We start from the raw sequence: 22,888 nt of genomic DNA, 5'->3' as shown, positions 1-22,888 counted from the left end.
AATGCAACGTGCAATAATATTAAAAGGAGATGCTATTTCACCTTTGTCTGCTCCAGCAACATATTGTTTCATAATCTTTTCATTTACTCATCTTAAATCTTAATTTGCACTTGTCTTGAATGTGTGCAGAATTGGCAGACCTGTGTGACCTTTCTCCTAATCTCTTCTGTATTACTAACACAGCCAAGTTAGTTTTACAGCAAAGACCTTTAATTTTGTCTTCCTCTGGTTGCTATGCCAGATCCATGCTTGTCACCTCTCTCTGTGAAAAATATTTATAAATTAAGCAGTCTTTCAAGGCTAAGAACTATAACCACCACACTGCATGACTCATCTCCTGTTTTTCTCTCTTGATCACGGCAAAACACTCCATTTCCGAAAGCACATATTGTGTGTTTAAACCATAGTTTTGTTTAGACTGATACTTCTTTGTAATGTTGGAACAATCTCTGTCATTTTCAGTGGAGACAAGGAAAATATCTTACAGTTTTTTTCCAGTCTCCAGCACTTGATTAAATGGCTTGTTAAAATGGAATTTTTGCAGTGTGTTCCTCCACATGCTGGGTTACGAATCTCTCTTGCTCGCTTTGCATTCTAAACATATTCAGTCCTTCCATGTTTCCCGTCTTACCTGGTCCCCGTCCTGCACTGTACTGAGTGCTGCCCCTGCTGAAGGTCGACGGGGTCTTCTCTTTGAAAATGGCTTGGCCCAACAGAGCGTTCAGATTCTCCCTGGTGAGGTCCAGCTTCTTGGGGGCTGAAACTGGAGGCTCAAAGCCTGCAGAGGAGGAAAAGGGAGTCACAAAAAGATTACATTTTCAAGCTCAGGCCACATATGCAGGATTGTCTTTATCCAACAAAAACAGAATAAACCTTGTTACTTATGTTTTATGATAAATGCACGGACTACACCTGAAACTAAGAAACATAATTTAAATTACAAAATCCATATAATGTCTTTGGTTTTTGTAGGATCATCCAGTTTGGTCCAACGCCCTGTCAGCTCTGATGGGCAGTGAGCAGCTGCCACAGCTTGCACCTGGGGCACGGCCAGCATGGAGAGTTGGAGGAGGATCTTTGAAGGGGATAAAAACCTCCCCAACCAAACAAATCCAGGGATACATAATCCAAACGGCAGAGATGTTCAGCTGTTGTCATTAACCAAATTTTCATTACTGCCTGCAGGCAACTAATATGATCTGGGATTTTACACGTCCTACAAAGAGTTGCTTTTGGTTTGCTGATGTTTCTCTCTTTTTATTTGCAGTTAATTAAATGAATGCATTGCAAGAATTTAAAGTAAAAACATGTCTTTTCAAATTTCTATCTACACATAAAAGGACACTTGTTCTTAGTCATACACTTAACTCCAGCTGGGTGTGCAGAGGCAAATAGGTCAAAAGAAGATAAATACGTCACACTTTTAAATATTTACATAAAACTTCAGACTATTAATTGCTTTTCAAGGCAAGCAATTTTAAGTGTAAAGAAACTTTTGGCTAAACTCTGATGTTGCATTCAACCAGCTAGTACTGCCAAAACGTTCTTCACAGTTCTTTTATTCCCTCCACGTCCAGCACTGTTCTTACGACAAGACAGGAAAAAAAAAAAGATAAAAAAGACACGTCTCAGCTTCATAATTATGGGTGTTTTACAGTATAGAATTATAAGAGGTCACTTGGGATGGGATTATTGTTCGTGAAAGCAAAGAAAAACACTCAACAGCACCAATAACAAAGAGAAATGCATCTCAAAGGAATCTGATGTTATTAATTAAAAGCACATCATCTTACCTGATACAACGTAACTATATCGCAAACAGAACATATGCAGTGACATTGTTGTTTTCCCGAGTCCTTATTCCAGTAAAAGTTCGCTAAATAGTTAAGTTACACAAATACAGAAGCAAGACTGATTTTTAAACCACCCACATGGACAGATCCTACCTTGCACTTCTACATCAACAGTAGTCTTGTAGTGGGACTGGCTGCTGTTTTGTCTTGAGGCATCATCTGCTGTGATAGCACTCCCGTCGGGGTTGGAGTAAAAGAGGAGGAGAGGCTGGAAGTGACCTTTGATACATTTGCTGACCACATCTTTCCACCTGGAACCGATCTACAGCAAAACACAAAGAAAAGCTGGTCAATGCACATGTACGTGCAGATTTAAGCACATTAGACACAGGAATTCGGCACCATTATGTGTGATATAATACACATGGAAACAAATCAAAATAAAACAAACATTCACAGGATTCTTCTGTGTGAGAACACTGTCATCGACACGCTTTGGGGATGAATTTCTTTAGATATATAAAAGATATTAGATATAAAAGAGGGTTAAAAGTTTTGGATTTTCCTAATGGGAAATCAAGCAACCATGGTCCAATTCAATTTAGAAAAGCAGACAGACTGTGCAGACATAACAGGATAATTTGCTTTCTTGTGACCCCATCTGTTTTCATTTTAGAGAGAGGTATCAAAAACGTTTTGTTGTATAACTGATCTGATATAAAGCATTTTAACTTCTTACAAACAGAACCCTTCAATACCCAGCTCTAGAGGCTTCAATCTTCACCAAACAGAAAATGACAGAAAATGATTGTAAATGATCATAAAATGAACTGGCAAATCTAAAACAAAAACCTCAGCTTTATTGTGCATAGTCTCATTTGTGAGTGAATGTAACACACTGAGGCCAAATCGCACACATCACATTAGCTAAGCTGTGTAAGGTGCGTGTCTCGCCCCACAAAGGAAAGCTGCAGGCTAACAGATGCTTGTGTGCTCCTTAATTAAGTAAATGACAGTGGAAGAGGGGGGTAAGTAGGTGGGTAGGTAGGAGGAGGAGGAGGAGCGATAGAAAGATGAGGTAAAGAAGAACGAATGCAAAGCAAAACAAAGGAAACACAAAGAAAGGAATGTTGCAGAGATGGCTATAAAGTCAACAAATAAACAGATTGTGGATGGAGAAATATACACCAGCAGGAGGAAGACAAGAACAAACAATGTATGCTTAATATTTACTATGTAAAAACCACTGTAAACAAAGCTCAGTGCTTAGCGGCGCCATGAGGCTGTAATCATCTTTGCACCTGCTTGTCTGAATGTTTTATTGGCTGCATAAACTAAATGTGTAGCTACGACACAACCTACTGATGGATTTCTTTTAAATGACAAATACCTGTGATGCCTGTGTCAGGTGTTGAGTTACATTGTCAGCTACAAGAGTTTTTTGAATGGAGAATTCTCAATGGCCCTGGCACAGGTACGAGTACTGTAACTAACAATGGTATAAAAAGAGAGACAATTTTGTCACTATTTGCTAATAGCTGTATTTTGTCATCCTCATTAGACAAAGAATTTCTCATGCACTGGAAAAGCAGCGACCAGGCTACACTACAGTCATAGTCATTAAGCGCCTGGGACTCAGGGAGACACAGAAATGCGGCAAGTTTCGACCCAGGTATGGACTTGGCAGCGCTCTGCATTGTAGCTCCTCCATCTCAGTTGGGAGGAGGGTGGGTGGGAACGGGGGTGCACACACAGCACAAGCTGCTGATGGATTGACAGAGAGCCAGCCAGCCAGCCGCTGCACCACAGTCCCGGAGAAAATTGTGAGGATGTGAGACAAAAGGCATGCTCACATGTGCACCATGAAAATAAAATCCAATATTTAGAAAAACAGGAAGGAATAGGTGAAAGGATCCAGAGCTCTATATACTGCACGCATACACACATACACACGCCTGCAAAAAACAAACAAAAACAAAATAAAACGTCTTTCTCATACACAGACAGCATACAAACCTACTCAGTGCAACTTAGCGCTTTCTTAATGACCCTTCCACTTTAACCAGTGAAGTGATCTGTAAAATAATCTTTACCAGTTAAGCTTCACTTGACTGCTGCAGTACTTCGTAATGACAGAGTTGGGGAACTGCAGTAGAAATGGGGGTGGGGTTTTGGGGGTTAGCTGACTCTTCAGCGCCATGAATGCTTATCAACCCAGAGGCTCATGAAGGGCAATCGATGTGCCCTTATTGGGCAATAAAGACACTAGGTGATGGAAATGGGAGACATCGCTACTCTACTATTATTTAGACAGCATTTTTATGAATAAATATTTCCATATTTGAAACTGTGATCCACCTGTACACCAATAACCTGATGCCCAAACTGAAGATTTAAGAAAAGCAACCCAACATAAAAAGTTAACCCTTTTTTGTCACAAGATGCAACTCTTTAATTCATTGGACTCCTATATAAAAACATGACAATGCAGCTTCTCATCTGTGTGCAGTAAGCTCTGTGTTGTGTTGCTGTGTATACATTAATTACTAATTTTCCAGAGCACAATGTGATGTCTTGAAATTCCAGTCCATAGTAAAAATATTAAATTTATAATGACATAAAACAAAGAAAAGCAGCAAATCCTCATATTTAAATAAACCAGACAATGTGTTTGGCATTTTTCCACAATAAATAACATTAAAACAGTTGTTGATTAAGTTTCTGTTTATCAGCTAATTTACATAATTAACAATCGATTTCAGCACCAGTGCGCACCGTCTCACCTCTTTCACTGTGGCATCATCAAAGAAGACCCATTTGGAAGACTTGGTGTGAAAGGCGAAGGCACAGTAGTGGCGGCTGGAGTAGCAGATCATCCCCACGAGCTGCAGCTCTCCCTTTTTGGCATGATCATCTGTTACCCTGTAGAAGAGCTGTCTCCACACACACACACACACACACACCTCATTGGCATCAACACTACACTAAGTGGGCTGGAAAGTGAGTGATGCTGATAGCTAGTGGAATCGGTTACTCCGTATGTTTATAGATTAAGGTCTGAGGGAATGAACCGGCATTGATTTGACAATCAGTACGAATAAGGGCTGGTTTAAATAAGCAGTCAGATATCTAGACTAATACTAGAGTGGTCAGTAGTCTTCTTATTGATGGCCTACATACTAATATACAGTGGTATTTTCAAATGCATTTTCTTTCATAAATACTGTAAAAATATGAAAGAAAAAAAGAACGAGACAGCCACTTATTTCAGCCTCTCATGTTTCCTGCACAGGCACTCCTCGGTCTTCCTCTCTCAAACAATAGATTTCAAAGCAAACGATGGGGGTGGAGGGCTCCCTTTAACACCCAATAAAGTCACATTAAACGCTCCCTAATGAATCAAGGCCTTTGTGGCGCACTAGTGGGAAGAGGGGGTGGGGGTGGGGGCATTTCCACGGTTTGGAAAGGCGCAAGAGGGAGCTTTCAAAACAAAATGGTTTTGAATACTTCAATAAAGAAGTTACGTAATGTGTATGAGCACTGTCCTGATCTGCACTACACGATTGATTTTTGTGCTTTGGACGCTTACCCAACACAGCCTTCTGATGAGAACAGGCTACTGAGGAATATTTAGCAAGTCATGTGCCAATTTTTTGACATACATATGTCATGTGAACACCGCAGACAACTGGACTCTATACATGTTTGTGAAGATGTGATTTTGATGTGATGACACATGCCCACATTTTGTGCATCCTTACTATCAAGAGTGTGCAAATATAAACACTGCAACAAAAGCAGTCTTGAACATGTCTCAGTAACGTCTAGTCAGCCCACATGTTCGCCCAGGCAGGCATGCACCCACATGCTCAGGAAAACACAGAGGGGAGGGGCTTTTTGACAAGCTGACCAAGGCCAGAAGGGGCTCTTTGATCAGTGGCGCAAGCCAACTGGGCATTGGGTGTTGACTGCTTACGCAATGGCACCGACTTACAGAGAACTAAATCCCCACTTTATTTCCCACATATGTTCGATTGCACCAAAATAAACTGACCCTAAAACAGCAACAACAAAAAAGAAAGAAATGGCAGCCATGTGAATGAACAAATTCCAAATAGATAATGAAACAGACCCATGTCCGGAGAGATTTATGTTATATCCTGTTGTTTTTTTTTTAAATTACTTCATCTGAAAAGTGTGATGAAATATTCTAGCTGCATGTAAATGTTGTCTTTTTTAACTACCACTATCTTTAATCTGACTAAGATCAGTGTCGCATTTTCTTTTTACAAAAACACTTTCTATTTTCATGTTGGAATTCAACACATTACAGGTCACAAAATATGAATGTAGTAGTTAAAAAAAACAAACAGTAAAATGTACATAAAATGTTGGCTGAAGTAGACTCACCGTAGAAAGACTGAGATTAGGCCCCAGCGATCTGATAACATCTTCCGTGAGGTCTGACTGGTCAGAGTCCCAGACAAAGCCTATGGTAACTATCTCAGGGGAGTTCATGAGGACCCGCCTGATCCTAATCCTCTGGCCACAGTTGCTCTGAAAAAGAAAGACAGTTTCACCCCAAAGCAACTTTACCAATTACCGCGTACACTCCAAAACTGTAGTAAACAGTAAAAATGCATATCAAAAACAACGTGTTTGTGAATCACTACACTACGTAACTTTATTCAACAAATAATGAAGAAAACTAATAGCTAAATTGCTGATGAAAGGCTTCTGCAGGACACGGGTATGTATTTGTTACAAATCTCTCTCTCAGGGAACTTGAACAATGTGCTTATTAAAATACTCTGCATAGGCCACTTACTGGACAGTTGCGAAGATCCCCTATTGTGCTCGCAGCTTGTAACAGTTCCCCAAATGACTCGTCTCTGTGCTGAAGCGTCTGTTGACTGAGAAAGAAGGGACGCATTGTCAGCAGGCGAGAACAAGCGAGTAAGAGGAGACAGACAGAGACAAATAAAGATTAAGGTATGTGGGGAGAATAAGCGGTTGTGTGCGATATGTCAGCAAAAAAGATAAGTTGCGGCCTGGTGACAAATGTGCAGAAAGAGAGACACGGAAAGTGAAAATAGAGAGGAGCGGGACACACAACGATAGGGAAGGAAAGGAAGTTTCCTTTCGCCTGTGCCTTACCAGAGTGCGGTGGTGGAGACATAATGCACCAGCTCTGTAAACGGCAGTGGGTCGGAGGATGCCCCACAGCTACGGCACATAGACTGCAGAGGGGAGGGAGTCAGAGACCAAGAGGGTGACAAAAAGAAACAGATTTCAGCGGCTGTCAGTGACTAATTATTAAGTCAGCATGTCATTTTCAAAAAGAGATATCGCAGTAAAAAAAAATTAATAAATGAACCTCCTAATGTGTATGAACTGTGAGAAGAGACTTTGACACGCTTGTCTTGCTGCTCCCCTTGCGATCTGTTGTAAACCGTGGCCTCTACAGAATCCTTTTAAGTCACCAACTCAAATGATTAACATTATCAGGCATCCAATTTAATTCATGAAGTTATCAATCTCCCTCTGACCAAGGCAATCCTCATTTAGGCCTAGATAATATTTGCGGGATTGGGTGCCCTGAAGTTGAGGCGGAACAAAATCCACCGACTGTGCCCCTAAGGGATTTAGTCCAAAGGCGCATTATCTGTTTGATTCCGAGATAGAACTGGTTTAGGATGGGGACAGAGTCAGTGATGGGCATCACAGCCACAGGGAAGGGTGGTGTGTATGTGTGCTGTGCTGGAATTTATGTGCACACCATCTGTGATTTATCTGGTACTGCTGCACTGTGGAATCTGACCAGAAACACCCTCCTTATTCCACTGGGGCGACCCAGTATCAAAACATGACGGATTGGATTTCTACTGTCTCAGACAGTGATTCATGTATCTGTCTGTGTGTGTGTGTGCGCTGTGCTGCTTAATCCTAACACAGAATAGTGTGTTTAGCCTGTCCACACATTACTGTGGATGCTGTTCAAACAAACTAAAACATCTACAGTAAAATAGTAAGACAAAATAAAAGAATAACTAACAGATCATCCTCAGAGTAAAAGAAAGAATTAACACATTTAACACTACCTTTTCACAGATTTGTGAAGTAGCAAAAAAAAAAACACATACACACACAAAAACCTAATAAATTCCCATGTGAAAGAACATTAATAATATTTCTTGCTGCCAACCCCCCTACTGACCTGCTCATAAAGTGACATAGCAAATTTCTGATGCGTGATGCAAGACTTTGAAGTGCAGGCATCGGTCTCCTCCGGCACAATGTGCAGGTGGATCCTCTCCAGTATGTTCTCCTGTGACACAATAGGACATTTATCAGGTATGGGACAAAGTATTTCCAACTCTGTTATCGTAAAGCCGCCTCTTTACAAGCAACACGGGCTATTCCTTTTTTCATTCCGGACACACTGTTCCATACCAAGAGTTCAAGTTTTAGGAGTCATGTTGTAAACCTGACAGCAAAAGGAACACATTCAAAGAGCAAGCTATACTCCATTTTAGCTGCCACCTGTTTCCATGGAGTACTTGTGAGTTTATAAAATATTAAGACTGCGAGGTAGGCCTGCAAAGGTTACAGGCACAACTTCACAGCCTGTTAATCTGACACTGGCTAACTCCGCACATAAATTCTGCACCGGCACGCTGCTGCCAATGCATTACATGGTGAACCCTCAAGGGCAAGGATCTGTGTGGGATTAAGAATTAAGATGGTCTATAAAACATAGCAACTTTGGCACGTGAGCTTCAGTCTTAGAAAAGTTAAAAAAGCTGAAACGCTGAAAAGCTTTTTGTATGAGGGGACTAGGCAGACAAAAAAAGAAACAAAGCACAAACGCTGCATTCTTTACATGTAACTTTACATTATGTTGTAGGAGAAATGTCTTATTTGGTAACACTTGTACAACCCAGTGTTTTACATTTAGTATAGTCCTCTCCACCTTCATTCCCGAGACATTAGATTCTCCCTTGTGTTTATGCTGTGTAATTGGACTTCCTAAGTGGATAAACAACGACTGCGTTGGGGGAGGGGGTCAAATCAGGATACATCTGTGTTGTCCGGGTATACTGGTATTAAGCGGAAGTGATCAAAATCACGGGGAAAAAAAATAAACCAATTAAGCCTGCTGGACAAAAGAAAATACGATTGAAAAATAAAGGATAAAAAATGCTGCACTATCCGTTATATATTTGGTTGAGGCAAAATAAAAGTGAAACAATAAAAAATTACAAAATTACACTGCATTTAGGGAAAAACAAGTTCTGGCTAAACAATGATTTGTTGTGCCAGAAGGAGCAGCACAAACTGGAACTGATATGTTAAAATGAAGGGCGCATGAATTGGACTTTTTAAAAGCACAGAAACGATGCCACATAATATGGTAGCACAAAGCAAAGAGGTTCAAGCACAACTCCGGCGCTTATATAACCTGTCATCATGATATTTAGCGGCAATGTGGCAGGGGTTGATGGGAGGGGAAGGGAGGGACAGAAGCTCTTTCAGTGACCTCGCCAAACAGTTTGTTGTGCATTACCCAAACATTGAGGCAGGGTAACACACATACATCCACACATCCCTCTCCATACGCTAGCCTCCCTCCCTCAGGACAGCCGGGTTGCCACAGGAACTTACAAAGCACTCTGCGGCATCGTCCATGAAGCCCAGCTGGAAGCGTTGCTCGTCCTTAAAGGTCTCTGCCAAGGCGTGACGCAGGTTGTCAGAGGGCAGGGCGCGCTCCCGACTGTGCTGGAACTGGGAGAAAATGCCCTGAAGAGGAGAACAGGAACTCGTTTGCATGTGGAAAATGGAACATTGTTTATTAAAAACATTTGTGTCACCATCACTGCTCAATACACTCTGGATATGTGACCCAAACAGCTGCCACATTTATGTTCTTATTCCCATTGAATATGCTTCTGATTGTATTCTACCTTTAACGCACAAAAAATGCATGATTCTCCCAGACAGAAGTGCCCAGGTAGTTGCCTCAAGCTGCGTCTGAAGATGTCCAGTTGCCATAGTACCTACACACAAGGGAAAGAGGATTGATTCACTATAAACCATTACACTGACCTTGACATTAGAGCATTTCTTAGTTACAGGATATAACTATGAAGCATACATAAGAACAGGAGAAGTTTTTTTTTTTCAAGAGGGAAGTATCTTATTATGTACGAAAACTAGTCACCCTTGGGTCTCTTGTTATGTAGGGCATTAGGACAGAATCTCCAAGGTCATGAGGATGAGGAGTGGCCAAAAGGAACAACTCCCTCACAGACACAAAGCCGAAGGTAATGATCATCCTCAACCAGCTCATCGGTTGCCTCACCCTCTGAGTCACAGTCTCCGAGAGTGACCTCACTGTGGGGTTGACTGCAATAATGAACAAACTTGCCAGCCAGTATCCCAATAGTCATTTACAAATTACTGGGAATTTCTGACGAATTTAGACAGTGACTAAGTTTTGAAATGACTAAATAAATGGTCATATTTTAAGTAGGTACAAGATGGTATACAACTCCTGGAGGAAGGTAGCAACAAGTGAATAAATAAAGTTGTACAGGCAGATGCCAAAATAAGAGAAAAGACTGAAGTATCTCAACAACTGTTGGGCCTAACATTTTATACAGACGTTCATGGTCCCCAGAGGTTGATGCCTACTTAATTTGGCGATTCAGTGACCTTTCCTCAAACGCCAATACAAGGTTAACATTTGTAGGTTTTGAGTGAAATATCTCAACAAAAATTGGATGGGTTGCAATGAAATGTGGAACAAACATTCATGTCCCCCTCTAGATTAATTTTAATAATATGGTGATCTATAAAATTTTCATCTAGCACCATTATCAGGTAAAACTTTTACTCCAGAATACTTTGTCTAATGACCAAATACCTGCAAAACACATGGCAGTGTTTAGCGCTAATTAGCAAATGTTAGCATTGTAACACACTACTAACATGTTCAATTCAATTTTATTTATATAGCGCCAAATCACAACAACAGTTATCTCACAGCGCTTTTCATAAAAGAGCAGGTCTAGACCGTACTCTATGATGCTATTGACCGAAGCCCAACAGTTCCCACCAAGAGCAAGCACTAGGCGACAGAGGCAAGGAAAAACTTCCTTTTAAGAGGCAGAAACCTCGAGCAGAACCATGGCATGGGGGGGGGGGGGGGGGGGGGGGGGGGAGGAGGAACAGAGAGAAAAAGAGAGGGATGGAAGGCGAGAGAGGGGAGGGAGGCAGCCTACACAATATACACACAGAGGTACAACACTAATGCTAATCAGCAATGTCAGTGCCCAATCCGTGCTGTCTGCCCAATCCCCATCTGCACATGCGCAAAATTGGTCCAGTCAGTCAAAGAAGTGTTGTTAACTAGCTGCATTAGTGTAAAAGGCATTGACAGCTCCCCATAGCTGCTATCATGACTGCAGACTGAAGTTTTGTTCAAGATTTTATTCAACTTTATCAAAATACACTTCTAAATACTGATTGAAGTAAATAATAAAAATAAGTAATTTTACGAAGTTCGGGTTAAAGGATGCAGAGGCTTCCTTGGTTCCTCACAACAGACATACTTTTAACTACTTCACTCCTTAAAAAGTATCGACAAAGGCACATGATTGATAGCTTAATCCTGTCATAAAATGCTGAATTAAATCCAGCCACCAACAACCAAAGCAACAGGACAGACAGACCTGTACAGCACTGTTGAGAAAGCAGCTGTTCTGGCCCGGCTCGTTCAGCAGTCCTTTAGTGGGTGCCAGAGACAGCATACTCCCCGGCTGGTATGATTTCCCCAGATTGCCCCCCGGCTTCCTGAAGAACTTGACCCATGCCATTGGATAGTTGGGTCTGCCAACAGACATGTGGGATAGTCAGACGACGACAGGGGGAGAGGTCTGGTGCTGGGATCAGATCCCAGGACCCCTGAAGGAGTGACTCCCGAACAGTCTGGGGCTAAGTTATTCCACAAGCTGCAGCAGTCACCCTGCTACACATGGGCTTCTAGTCCATTTCTGCAGCTCATGTAGAAGGTCCTTTTACTTTGTCTGCCACTTTTTCAAAAAAAAAAAAAAAAAGTCCACACAAACTAAATTACAATCCAAGTCTTTGTTTTGGGAAGCCTTCGATGATCAGCGGTCTGATACTTCTGATAAGGTGCATTTTGATGACAAAGGAACATCCCTCAGTCATCCTGTAATCTTGATTGCTCTGCACAAAGCTTCACAGCAGCTTCAGAAGGGACGGTGGGGCCCCGTACGCAAGTTCTGCCACATGGTCCTGATGCTACTGAAAATATAATATAACCGCTGCAGTCAGTTGGCCCAATCAGAGGTTTATTGTGTAAAGTTTCACCCAGGCTGGACAGCAAACACTGATGTGCTGTTAAAGAAAGAGAGAATGAGATTAAATGAGATTAAAGATGACATTATGGATCTTATTATCAATCACAACTATTTCCCCTTAGTATGTAGGCCCTATTAGTACTAATATGTGTAACTGGTCCTTTAACTGGACAACATTTTAGTTGTTTTATAAAAAGTGATTCTATAATAACAGTGAAAATAACTGTATATGCAAGACTTCAAGTCTTCATGTCTGTGCTCATTCTAGTTTCATGTCAAACTGGACTTTTTAGATATGTCAACAAAGCTTATACATTAACTTTTACAAACACCCTTTGCACTGGGGGCGTGTAAAACTAAAGTCGGCCCCAGCTAAAGTTGCATACTAAAATTCAGACACGATTTATAGCAGTTTCCTTACAATAGACAACAGAAGCCAAAAGATACTTAAAACAAGCATTATGCTGACCTAGAGCAGACTTTGCATTAATATGCTGACTTTAATATGTTGACTTCTTTTGAGCAAATACTTTTTTTTACCGTTTTGTAATTGTACATGAGGAACACAAACAAATACAGTACCACTCAAACAAAAGTAAAACCTAACACGTGCAGATGTCCTCCTCTAGTGTCACAACTACAGCCCAAAATTACGTTTTTTTTAAATTGACCACCAATTAGATAATTAAAGGTCTGCATAATTGCCATTGATTCATCTTCTGCTGGCCAACTTCCCGCCCTACAGATTTACAATATAGCTGTGTGCCGTCTACGCTGCCATGTTTTCATGCGTTTCAATCAACAGAGTTTGCATCTGTAGCTCCAGATGACAGCCCAAACTGAGGTTGTAGGTCAGCAATTTGTGGCCTAAGATTTAAATAATGTCCATATAATTTAAAAAAGTTTTCCTGGCATTGTCATTTTTATCTAAACACCACTATAAAAGAGCACTGGCCTGACCTATTTTTGAACACGAGGAGCAGTGGAGGACATACCAAACCACTGAAGATGCATTTCAATTTAGGAAACTTGCAATCCACGCAGCTTAAACATCATAGTGACAAAGACCAACACAATCTGCAGTGAATGTGCACTGTACACCTATGAAAGCTACACACAGACTACATTGAGAGGTCTGATGGATGAATACGTTTGTGCTGAGTGAGGCAGTGGAAGCTGTGTGTAGGTTATTATAACAGTGAATGCCCCAAGAGGTGCACATAGCCACAGCCTGTATGTTTTCATTTATTGTGATTTTTACAGGATATTCCTGTATGTCATTCTAAATTACAACAAAAAAGTCCTTTTACTTTAAAGAAAGTTGTAGCAAAGCAGCACTTCCAGCATCATAACAAGTACAAAGAAGCAACAATGAGCAATGATTCCTTGTGTGATGCACCGTGATTCATCCTCTTTTCCAACACCTAAAAAAACATAACCTAAAAGAATAAACCTCAAACGTCTTGTTATTCAGAGTGAGGACAAAAAACACTGCCCTACTTTGCACAAACAATGAAACTTCCCACTTGTGACAGGCCGCAGAATCACACAAAGTTTCTGCCAAAACCAGCTGGACAAGATTTCTATCCTGGTGTTTCAGGAATCCTCACTGGAAGGAGATGTTGCAACAGTGTTAACTTTAGAGAGGGTTAATGGAGCAACCTGAAGTTTAGTAATTGCATGTGGCATTTCTTCACATGGTTCAACAAAACTCACACAATGTCTCTGCTGCTGTACTTCAACTGTGCAACTGGACTCCATAGCAACAGCATTCCAAAGCAATCACTTAAGCTCAGAGTTGCTTAAGAGCCACTGTTTTCGGATTAGTTTGAGGGCTGGAGGGGCAAGTGGAAAACTACACACTTCACCTACATAGCCCACCTTTAGTAATGACAAGCCCTGACATGTTGGAAGTACCTGTTTTTCTCATCATATGACGTCTCCAGGCATCCAATTAGGGCTGAGCAACAAAAAATTATTATCACAATATTTTTCCTCAATAACAATAAAACAAATGTTCAATATAAGGTGTTTGATTTAATTTGTTTGAATCATCAACGAATCAGCACTTTACATTTACATTACATTTATTCATGTAGCTGACTCTTTTATCCAAAGCGACTTACAATTGCTATTTATGTCAGAGGTTGCACACCTTGGGAGCAACTAGGGGTCAAGTGTCTTGCTCACGGACACATTGGTGTATGCGTCACAGTGGGGAATTGAACCCAGGTCTCTCGCACCAAAGGCATGCGTCTTATCCACTGCATCATCACCATCCCTTTGTTTTTCTATTGAGATATTTATTTTGTTGAGGAAAAGAGACTGAAAAAATTTTGCTCTTGCACATATTTGTTGTAAAAAGATTTTATCTTAATAGTTTTAAATGTTCTGCCTCAGATTTGTGAAGCGATCCATCGTTTGGCATCAAGTGTTTATTCTGACCGTAAAGAAAAGTTTTAAACCACAATTAACCATCTGGTTTCTTCAACTTTCACTCAGGAGCAAGAATCAGCCTTTAAACTTGAAAGAAACAATGATTTGACATTTCTCCTGATAATTATCATTATCAAATGATATCAAATTATTTATCTTGCTAACATTTTTGCCCTACATCCAATTTGTTAGCATGTGATGAAATGGAAACACATTTCTTTCATTCATTATTCATTTATTCTAATAAAAATATTAGTATAGGATTCTGTATTATTAGTAGTATTACTATTATTGCAGTGGTATTAGCATCCCTTTGACAGCTCAGTCACTCCAGGACATTACAATTCAACAATTCCCACAGTTAAGTCCTATATTTTTAAAAGACAACAGTCAAACATGACAGTGTAGCATCTCCTATTTATCAATTTGCTGGCAAGCAAAAACAATACCACACACACACACACACACACACACATTATTCAACGTCAATTTGATGGCATTGAGAATGAAGCCAACGCGTGTTTTGTATTGTGACATTGCTGACAACAGCTAGAGTAAATATGGCTCTGCCTTTCTGGTCCTAGACATTTTATTGCATTATGGTGGTCCGCTTGAAAAAACTGTCAACCTCACTTAAGTTAAACTATCGTTTAGTCTTAGCAAAATTGGCACTTGCTGACTACAATTGTATGACATAATTTTAAAACATTATGCTCTGTTGCTTGAAGGCAAAGAGCATCATTCAATTCAATTCAGGAAAATAATACTACATTTTCTGTGACGAGGTCAGTGTTAAGGAGGACCCAGCAACCGTTTCTGCCACCGAACAGTGAAATTCTAGGCTTTCAGATAAAGCATGACACCTTTTGTCTGACAAAAGGGGAACCTACAGCGTTTGCACCGCAGAACAGACGCAAATTCATCAACATGGACTGGCTGGGTTACAATCTAGTTTAAAGTGGCATATCGTACCTAACCTGTAAGCAGGGATTGATGAAAGAGTGACGAAGGAATGATGTACATTGTCTGCACAGATAGTTAGGGTTGGGTATTGAGAACCGGTTTCAAGTTGGAACCATTACCAAATTTCCAAGAACTGTGGCGACACGTGCATTTTAATTCTGCTTACTGCTTCCTAACCCTTTGCATATTTCAGTCGCGCTTCCAATTGAACTGCAGTGAGCATTTTACGGTCCATAAAAGTTGCACTTAATTGCCAGGACCTGCTGCTTAAACCTAAAGTCACATGATTTGTTATGCAGTAAGTCACCAAAACATGCGATAAGAGAAAACTTCTGTTTACATTCCTGGACCACGGTGGACCGCAGCAAACGCTCAAAAGTTTGACTTAGCTTCACTAAAAAAATATAACAAAGCAAAATGCAAAACCTGAAGGGGATGGACCTGAAAGACTGCACCATGGTCTCCCAGCTACAATGATGCCCCAGATACAGTTAATGCTATCAGTAGCAACGTCTCACGCTCGGGTACAAAACACAGATGAGCTGACATTCACCTTTTTATATTGAAGGTCAATGAATGATGTCTACAAATTAATCCAATATATAATTTTATTAGATACAAGTCACCTTTGACACCCCTCTAGTGCAGAAACCCCTTTCACTTTAGCCACGAAGGGGAATATGAGCAAGGAGAAAGTGGATAAATGCCCCTTAGCGGTGACAAGATTTGTGGTGAAGGGGTTTGGAATCAGAACCGAGATTCGGTAAGAACCGGATTTGATAAGTAGAATCAGAATCGATAAAATTTAAAACGATACCCAACCCTGCGGGTGGCTACACATGTTCTTACTGTATTCCATATGTTGCGGTTTCATGATTTTATATTAAATGCCCTATTCCCAAATATTGAAAAACAGATCCCATCGTAATTGACTTCAACTGAATGCAGGTATGTGAAATATCTGCTGCCTTGTTTATAAACCCAGCTGGGGAAAATGACTCAACTGGCCGGTCACAATATTGTCCAGAAGCCAGGTTTACTTCATTACTTAATGTAAGCTAAGACAGCTGTTTTGACGCCCTTCCTTTCCAAGTTCCAAGAGGTGAATGAAACCATTTTCCTTTCTTTTGGTTGACCTTTACAAGTTTGTCCATATTAAAATTGTCGTTTTCTTGTTTATATGATGGTCATTTCTTTGTTTCCTCTGTCTTGCAAAGCAGGTAACTTACTGTACTCAAGTTCTCTTTGAATCATCTGACTTAAATAAACCATTGGTGATCCTGGATAACACATGGCTCAGATGACCCTGGGTTTTGCAATTCAGTTATGAGCTCAAGAGGTTCAATCACATGCAACACTGACATATCGAGAGCATTGCATTTGATATGAGATAACACGAAATTAGGTCAAAACTGCAGCCAAAAGTATTATTCAGTGAGGTAAAAGATACAGAATCTAAGCACACCACTTGAACATAAAAAGCATCCCTTGAATTAGCAGGAAAAAGGAATTTATTACATAGTCTGTGAAAATAGTATTTATGCTTAAGTTAGGAAAAAGAAACTACATTAATATAATGAATATATTTATAACATTTGACGGTTAGCTGCAACACTATTTCTGCTGTTGGTGCAGAGAAGAAAATAGGACTTAATGAAGCTGTGTGTGTGTGTGTGTGTGTGTGTGTGTGTGTGTGACCAAAAGTTAGTATGCATTATAAGGAACTACTCTTCAATAAGTAAGATATTCATCCTTTTATTAAACCAAACATATCACAGACCAGTGGGGATACTTTGCATTAATATAATCTATTATTTAGTCTATAGAACAATTACTGTAACTAGTCACAGAGACATCGTATGTTCTCTGGGGTTGCAGTGATGGACCTGGAGAGTTCTACAGTATAGAAAATACAGTGTATATTTTATTTATTACTGATATTATTCATTAATAGTTGTTTTATAACCAAAGGAGAGTTTTTGTACCGGTTTGCAACAATTTCTCTCTGTGCTATAAATTACTTTTAAGTATTTTTATTGCGATTGCTATATTTCTGTCCATAGTATGATCCAGTGGAAATTATTTCCTCACTGTTGATTAGTGAGGAGGCTGCACTTGTATATATTGTATTAAATTTTTATACAATTTATTTAATCAGAAAGTCTGGACAAAAAACTGCTCTTCGTACTTTGTGGCCTTATTTACTACAACCTAGGCCTAAATGCTGGGGTTGATTGGCAAAAGTTAGTTGAAGGAAAAAAATAATACTAAGATAGACCCTGCATCTTTGACATTTTACAACAAAGCAAAAACAAGTCACACATTTTAAAATGAAAATCTGGCTGTTTCAATAACAACCTAATATTAGCGTTATTACACCAATTATTAAACTTAACAATTTAATTACCCTTTTATGTAATTGCCCTATGTGCATGTGTGCCATTCTTAATCATTTCAAACCCAACTATTGCCAGGAGGACTGTGGCATTCTAGGATATATTTGTAACTATTTACAGGTATAAAACAGAACAAACACCACTCTCTCTGCATTATTGAACATTTGCCAAAAATGTTGTACAGATCTGAGCAGAAGCCAAACAAAAGAAGTCATTTCACTTTTTGTCCCAGGAGCACCAGTACAGGAAGTCCAGTATTCCTTTATAAACAAAGGCTCGCTCAGACTTGTCAAGCAAAGTCTCCCCCCCCCCCACCCCGTAATGTGTGTGTAATTTGGGTGTGAAGGCGTGGGGAGTCGGATGCTATAATTTCTCTATTAGCGATCTGTTGATGAATGGCCTCATTAAGAATGATTCAATTGATCTCCTTTATATGGTAATGCAGTGAGCCGCTTATGAATCAATCTGTGGTAAATTGAGTCACACAAGATGCGACAGAAACACATCTTGAGATCAGCACAAACAGAGAAGAAGCTTTCAAAGTATTTAGAGGCTTTTGTTGGAACAGTTTAGCTCACACGTTCACTTTCAGGCTGATAATTCTCTCACCATCATCGTTCTTTCAACCAGCCCAAATGCAAACAATTGCCCATGGGTCACATGCTGCCTTTAAATTAATTTTTAATCCACCTTTTCCTTGATAAAGCACAATGTGCCCCGTAGCACAACTTTTAGCCTCTCTACAACTTCTGAGAGTAAAAGTCACAGTACAGTCTACCTTTTTCTCAATGCAGATCAATACATCTTTCTGTCAAGCTGGTACATTATCCACCTGCATGACAACCGAGCGCGTTCCCTCCTGTTTGTCCTCAACTCTGGCGTACTGTTGATGACTTGATTTTCCTTTCTGGGAACCCTGACTCCTATAGGTAGCAAAGTTTTGTGCATATATTCCCCTCTATTTTTAGTCAAATGTAAGTGGTCAATTTTACCTTTACACAAATAACTTCAGAGGTACGATGAGTCATGCTTTGTGTCGCATGGGTGGGGGGAGATCTATCTCCTTTTTCACGCCTACACGTAAGTAACCCACACAGGAGTATTTGACGTAAACCACACATGAACTTGAATTGCTGGCTGACAACATAATTAGATGGTATTTAAAATGAAACTAGACGGTTACTGGAGTAGCAAAGAAACACCAATATTTTTAAAGATACCAACTTTTACGCGAAACAGATTGTATGGGCAACCATTTCTTAAACGGCTCCTTTGAGATCCATTAGCTTCACCTGAAAAATTGCCTGGGTGGTGTTGTGCAAACATTTGGGAGGACAAACAAAAAGTATCAAAATGAATGGAATAAAAAATGATGAGCAAAGTAACGGACTATATTGTGTTTGTGGTTACAAACTGAAATTTCAAAGGCCGCACTACTCCTGTTGCCCAATGCACATGTCTGAATTTTACTTAAGTGTTGAGTTACACCCACTGAATTAAAAATCATTCACTGGGACACAGAGTCAGCTAACAAGTGGACAATTACTGACATTATTCATGTTTGGAGTAAAAAAAAGCTCTCCATTTCCGATGCACTCATGTAAATTTTCTTAGAAGTATGACTCATACAGTTAACACAGGAATGAAGTCATACAGCTGAGTCTCCCACTCAGTACATCAAATTCATAGTTTTTTTTTATAAAGTACTGACACATTTGGGCATAAATATTTTTCACCACATTTCCTCCTCCCTGTCGACACCATGTTCATGTTCTATGATTGCACGCACTGTGCTTTCAATCAGTCAGTCTGCTTATTTTAATAAAGGGCTGAGTTGGGGCTGGGCAAACACACGCAAGTCTGAAAATATACAAAAGCCTGAGCACAGGTGGCCCCCTGTATGTACCAGAAGAAGCAAAAAAAATGTGACCCTGCACGCTGAAACCCTAAAATAAACAGTGAAACTTGACTGTAAAATTCCCTGTGGACTGCAGACATGGTTTAAGCCTTCGGGCAACAATGCATTGGTCGTTTCCTGTGTGGGCTTCCTGCTCAAAGGCTTGCAGCTTTCCAGCACACGGTCACCGTGTTCAACCCTGTGAAACTGAACAGGTCACCCACACCACGCTGAGTCACCCATTATTCCTTTCTGCGTCCAACAGAGGAAAAGGAAGAACAAAAGCACAAGTTCCAGGATCCCATACAGAATAGAATCGGATTGAAATATAACATCCTCCTCTGAGCTTTTATGATTGCTTCCTTAATGTCCCCCCATTTGACAGCAGCTTACCAATAAATATCAAGTGTGATGACGATGGCCAACAATTCTGTTCCCTTTATTTTACCTATCTTCAACTTTATATAAATATAATGTATTATATTTAGTCAGAAAAATAAATGTAAAAGTGGCAAATCACCTGCCACAATCTTTATCAGCAGCCGATCAACACATTGCAGTGAGACAAGAACATCTGAGAAAAGTACACTTTTTCCAAGTACTCTTGCTCCACATGCTTCCAAACAAAAGAGGCAACAGAGGAACTATTGTTAGAACTGGTTCTCCAGCATGCCTCGATGTTCTGAAGGAAGTGTTTCACATGCATCATCATGAAGCATGAGTGTGCATGATGTTTACAGGGCTGGTGAGCTCACTGCTTCATCATCTCTGGGATGTGTGGGCCTGAGGTCTGGTGATCAGGGAGCTCATCAGTGGGATGAATTAAAGTGGGAGAAACCAGTTCACAGGGTGCACAGGATGGGGGTCCGCAAATGAGCTCTGAATGAATTCCTATAAATGAAACGAATGTTTTGTCCAAAAATGAACAGGGTGTGCAAATATTACGCAATTATATTACGCTCTCGGCCCACACCAAAACATAACAGGAGACTTGGCAGTTAGCTTGGGCTGTGCTTGTTTATCAGGGAGGTAACAATACTAAAATATAGAGGAAAGCAGATTTTTTTTTTTTTTACGTTATAAAATTATTCAAAGCATATTTACCTGCCAGTAAATACATATTTCCACAGACTAAGGAAATGTTGTGTTGACATTAAACCTGAATACGAGAGTAGTGGTCACTTGAGCTCATATTCGTTAGAGCAGCTCCATATTTTAAATATTTAACGATAAAGCAACACATAGCCAGCTGTCAGCAACAATGCGATTTGGACTTGTAAACAAAAATACCAACGATAAGTTAACGGTACACAAATTAAAATGTCGAAATGACAAGACTTCTGGTGTTTTAAACCTTTACACACCACATTTTGTAATTTGACAAGTGTGCCAACAAAAGGTAGACGGCCGACAGGGATCCTGGAAGAAGCTAAACGCTAGGCCTACCTGGTTTCCGACTTACCTGAGTTCCAGGCAGGTAAAGCTACATTTCCGCCCCACGCACTGCGGCTAAAACACAAACCAGGGAAGTTTGAAGAACTGCTCGTGTCAAACTCAAATAAAGAGCCACTCACCTAGGAAAGAAAAATATCCCAAAGTGCGGCAGTATCCTCCAGTGAGCACAAGAGTTGAAGTGTTGGCTGAGTTTCGGGGGGAGGACCTGAGACGCGGTGGGAGTTGCTGGTCACTCCGAGACAGAAACAGACGCTGGAAACTAAAACACCAAGCAGGAAAACAAAGTGTTGTCTTTCGCGCCGCTGAAACTTCACTCTCTCCGGCTTTTTGTGGGATTTCTTCGCTCTCGGGAACTCGCACGGCAGCCGTCTGCGTCCACTTGCAGGATATTCCGGGTTCTGGAGTCGTGCGGTTCTGCTGCAGTTCGCTGACGCGCGGCGGTAGTGAGCAATGGTCGCTCGTTCGACTTCGGCACCTGAAATACTGGATTAGAGATGTTTTCAGAGCTGAGATGTCAAACCCCGCCTCTTCAACTGTGTATTTACTGCAGTCTGCCATGCTACTGTACACCGCTGCCACATCTACAGCACGCACGCACACACACAAGCATTCACTCTAACACTTGCAGAGCGCCAACTCTGCTGGCAGGCTCGTTAATGTTGCTTCATGGTGCAGGGGTTTGCAGTTTGCTGCCCACTACAATGCTGCGTAGTGTTGTGTTTACATCTCCTATTGCAAAAACTGCATCACATACATACTTTAAAATTTCTTTTAAAAGTAGCGTACCCTTCAGAAATAACTGGAAAATCACTTAAAATGCACGAGGCTATTGGTAATACATTTTGTTTGGCTTTTTTTGCCTGCGTGCAGTGATGAAAAAATGTGACAAAGCCAGCAACTACCAATAGAATCTCTGCATGCATTTGCAAATGAAGTATGCATTGCAGTGGTGTGGTGGGCAATGATTAAACATGCTTTTGGGGGTGTTAAACATTTACCTGCACGGATATGCCCCAACATTGTGAGGACAATTATAACACATAATGGTGATTATGAAGACAGCAGAGGAAAGTGATGTAAGACTCTTGTTCCCCAAACACCATCTGCCTGATCCTGTTATATAAAGAAAGCAATGAGAAATACGTGCAATTAAAGCTTTTCTCCCCTTCTCTGAAGCAAGAGACTACTGAGTGTAGCCCTATCCTGTTTCATGGCTCAAGGCCCCCTGCAAGCTGACCACATTTTTCTTTGGAGAAATGTATATTAATTAAAAGAAGTATTTTGGATAGCCTCCACAAGAGGGCATATTTTATGGGATGCATAATTATGAGGCCATAAACTACATTTTTGATGTTCAATTAATTTATTTCCAAAAACCATCTCTACTGTAGGTTATAACATTTTAACATGTGCTATCCCTGGTTCTAAATATATCCTACTGTATATTGTGGTGGCCCAACACAACTTTGCTATAGCCAACATGACTGATTGCACAAGGAGGAATTTGTATATTTTTTGTAATCAGCACTCTTCCTGATTCACAAAGGTCGACTCCTCTGCTGC

The 22,888-nt window shown here is 40.4% G+C and overlaps 1 protein-coding gene across 3 annotated transcripts in view; it reads right to left on the bottom strand.

Moving 5' to 3' along the window:
• Positions 1-22,028, bottom strand: part of LOC119912909 (inactive ubiquitin carboxyl-terminal hydrolase 53) — a 38,000-nt gene extending 15,972 nt beyond the window's left edge. Inside the window, exons 1-11 of one of the 3 annotated variants that reach the window (XM_038732185.1) lie at positions 21,445-22,028; positions 11,528-12,215; positions 9,758-9,850; positions 9,459-9,593; positions 8,011-8,121; positions 6,951-7,033; positions 6,622-6,706; positions 6,204-6,350; positions 4,577-4,726; positions 1,947-2,115; positions 632-778 (exon numbers count right to left, since the gene is read on the bottom strand). In XM_038732185.1, coding sequence (XP_038588113.1) covers positions 632-778; positions 1,947-2,115; positions 4,577-4,726; positions 6,204-6,350; positions 6,622-6,706; positions 6,951-7,033; positions 8,011-8,121; positions 9,459-9,593; positions 9,758-9,850; positions 11,528-11,698 — 1,291 coding nt within the window. In that variant the 5' untranslated portion in view covers positions 11,699-12,215; positions 21,445-22,028. Of the gene's footprint in view, positions 1-631; positions 779-1,946; positions 2,116-4,576; positions 4,727-6,203; positions 6,351-6,621; positions 6,707-6,950; positions 7,034-8,010; positions 8,122-9,458; positions 9,594-9,757; positions 9,851-11,527; positions 12,216-21,332 lie in introns of all 3 variants that reach the window. The other 2 variants (XM_038732184.1, XM_038732183.1) reach the window with 2 other exon arrangements.
• Positions 22,029-22,888: the final 860 nt, after the last annotated feature.

This window comes from Micropterus salmoides, unplaced genomic scaffold, assembly GCF_014851395.1.
Source record: "Micropterus salmoides isolate LMB-PRFRI ecotype aquatic unplaced genomic scaffold, ASM1485139v1 Ms_hic_scaffold_2, whole genome shotgun sequence".
In the NCBI taxonomy this organism is placed as follows: Eukaryota; Metazoa; Chordata; class Actinopteri; order Centrarchiformes; family Centrarchidae; genus Micropterus; species Micropterus salmoides.
Note: the sequence above shows the minus strand (reverse complement) of the source record. Positions and strands in the feature narration are given on the sequence as shown.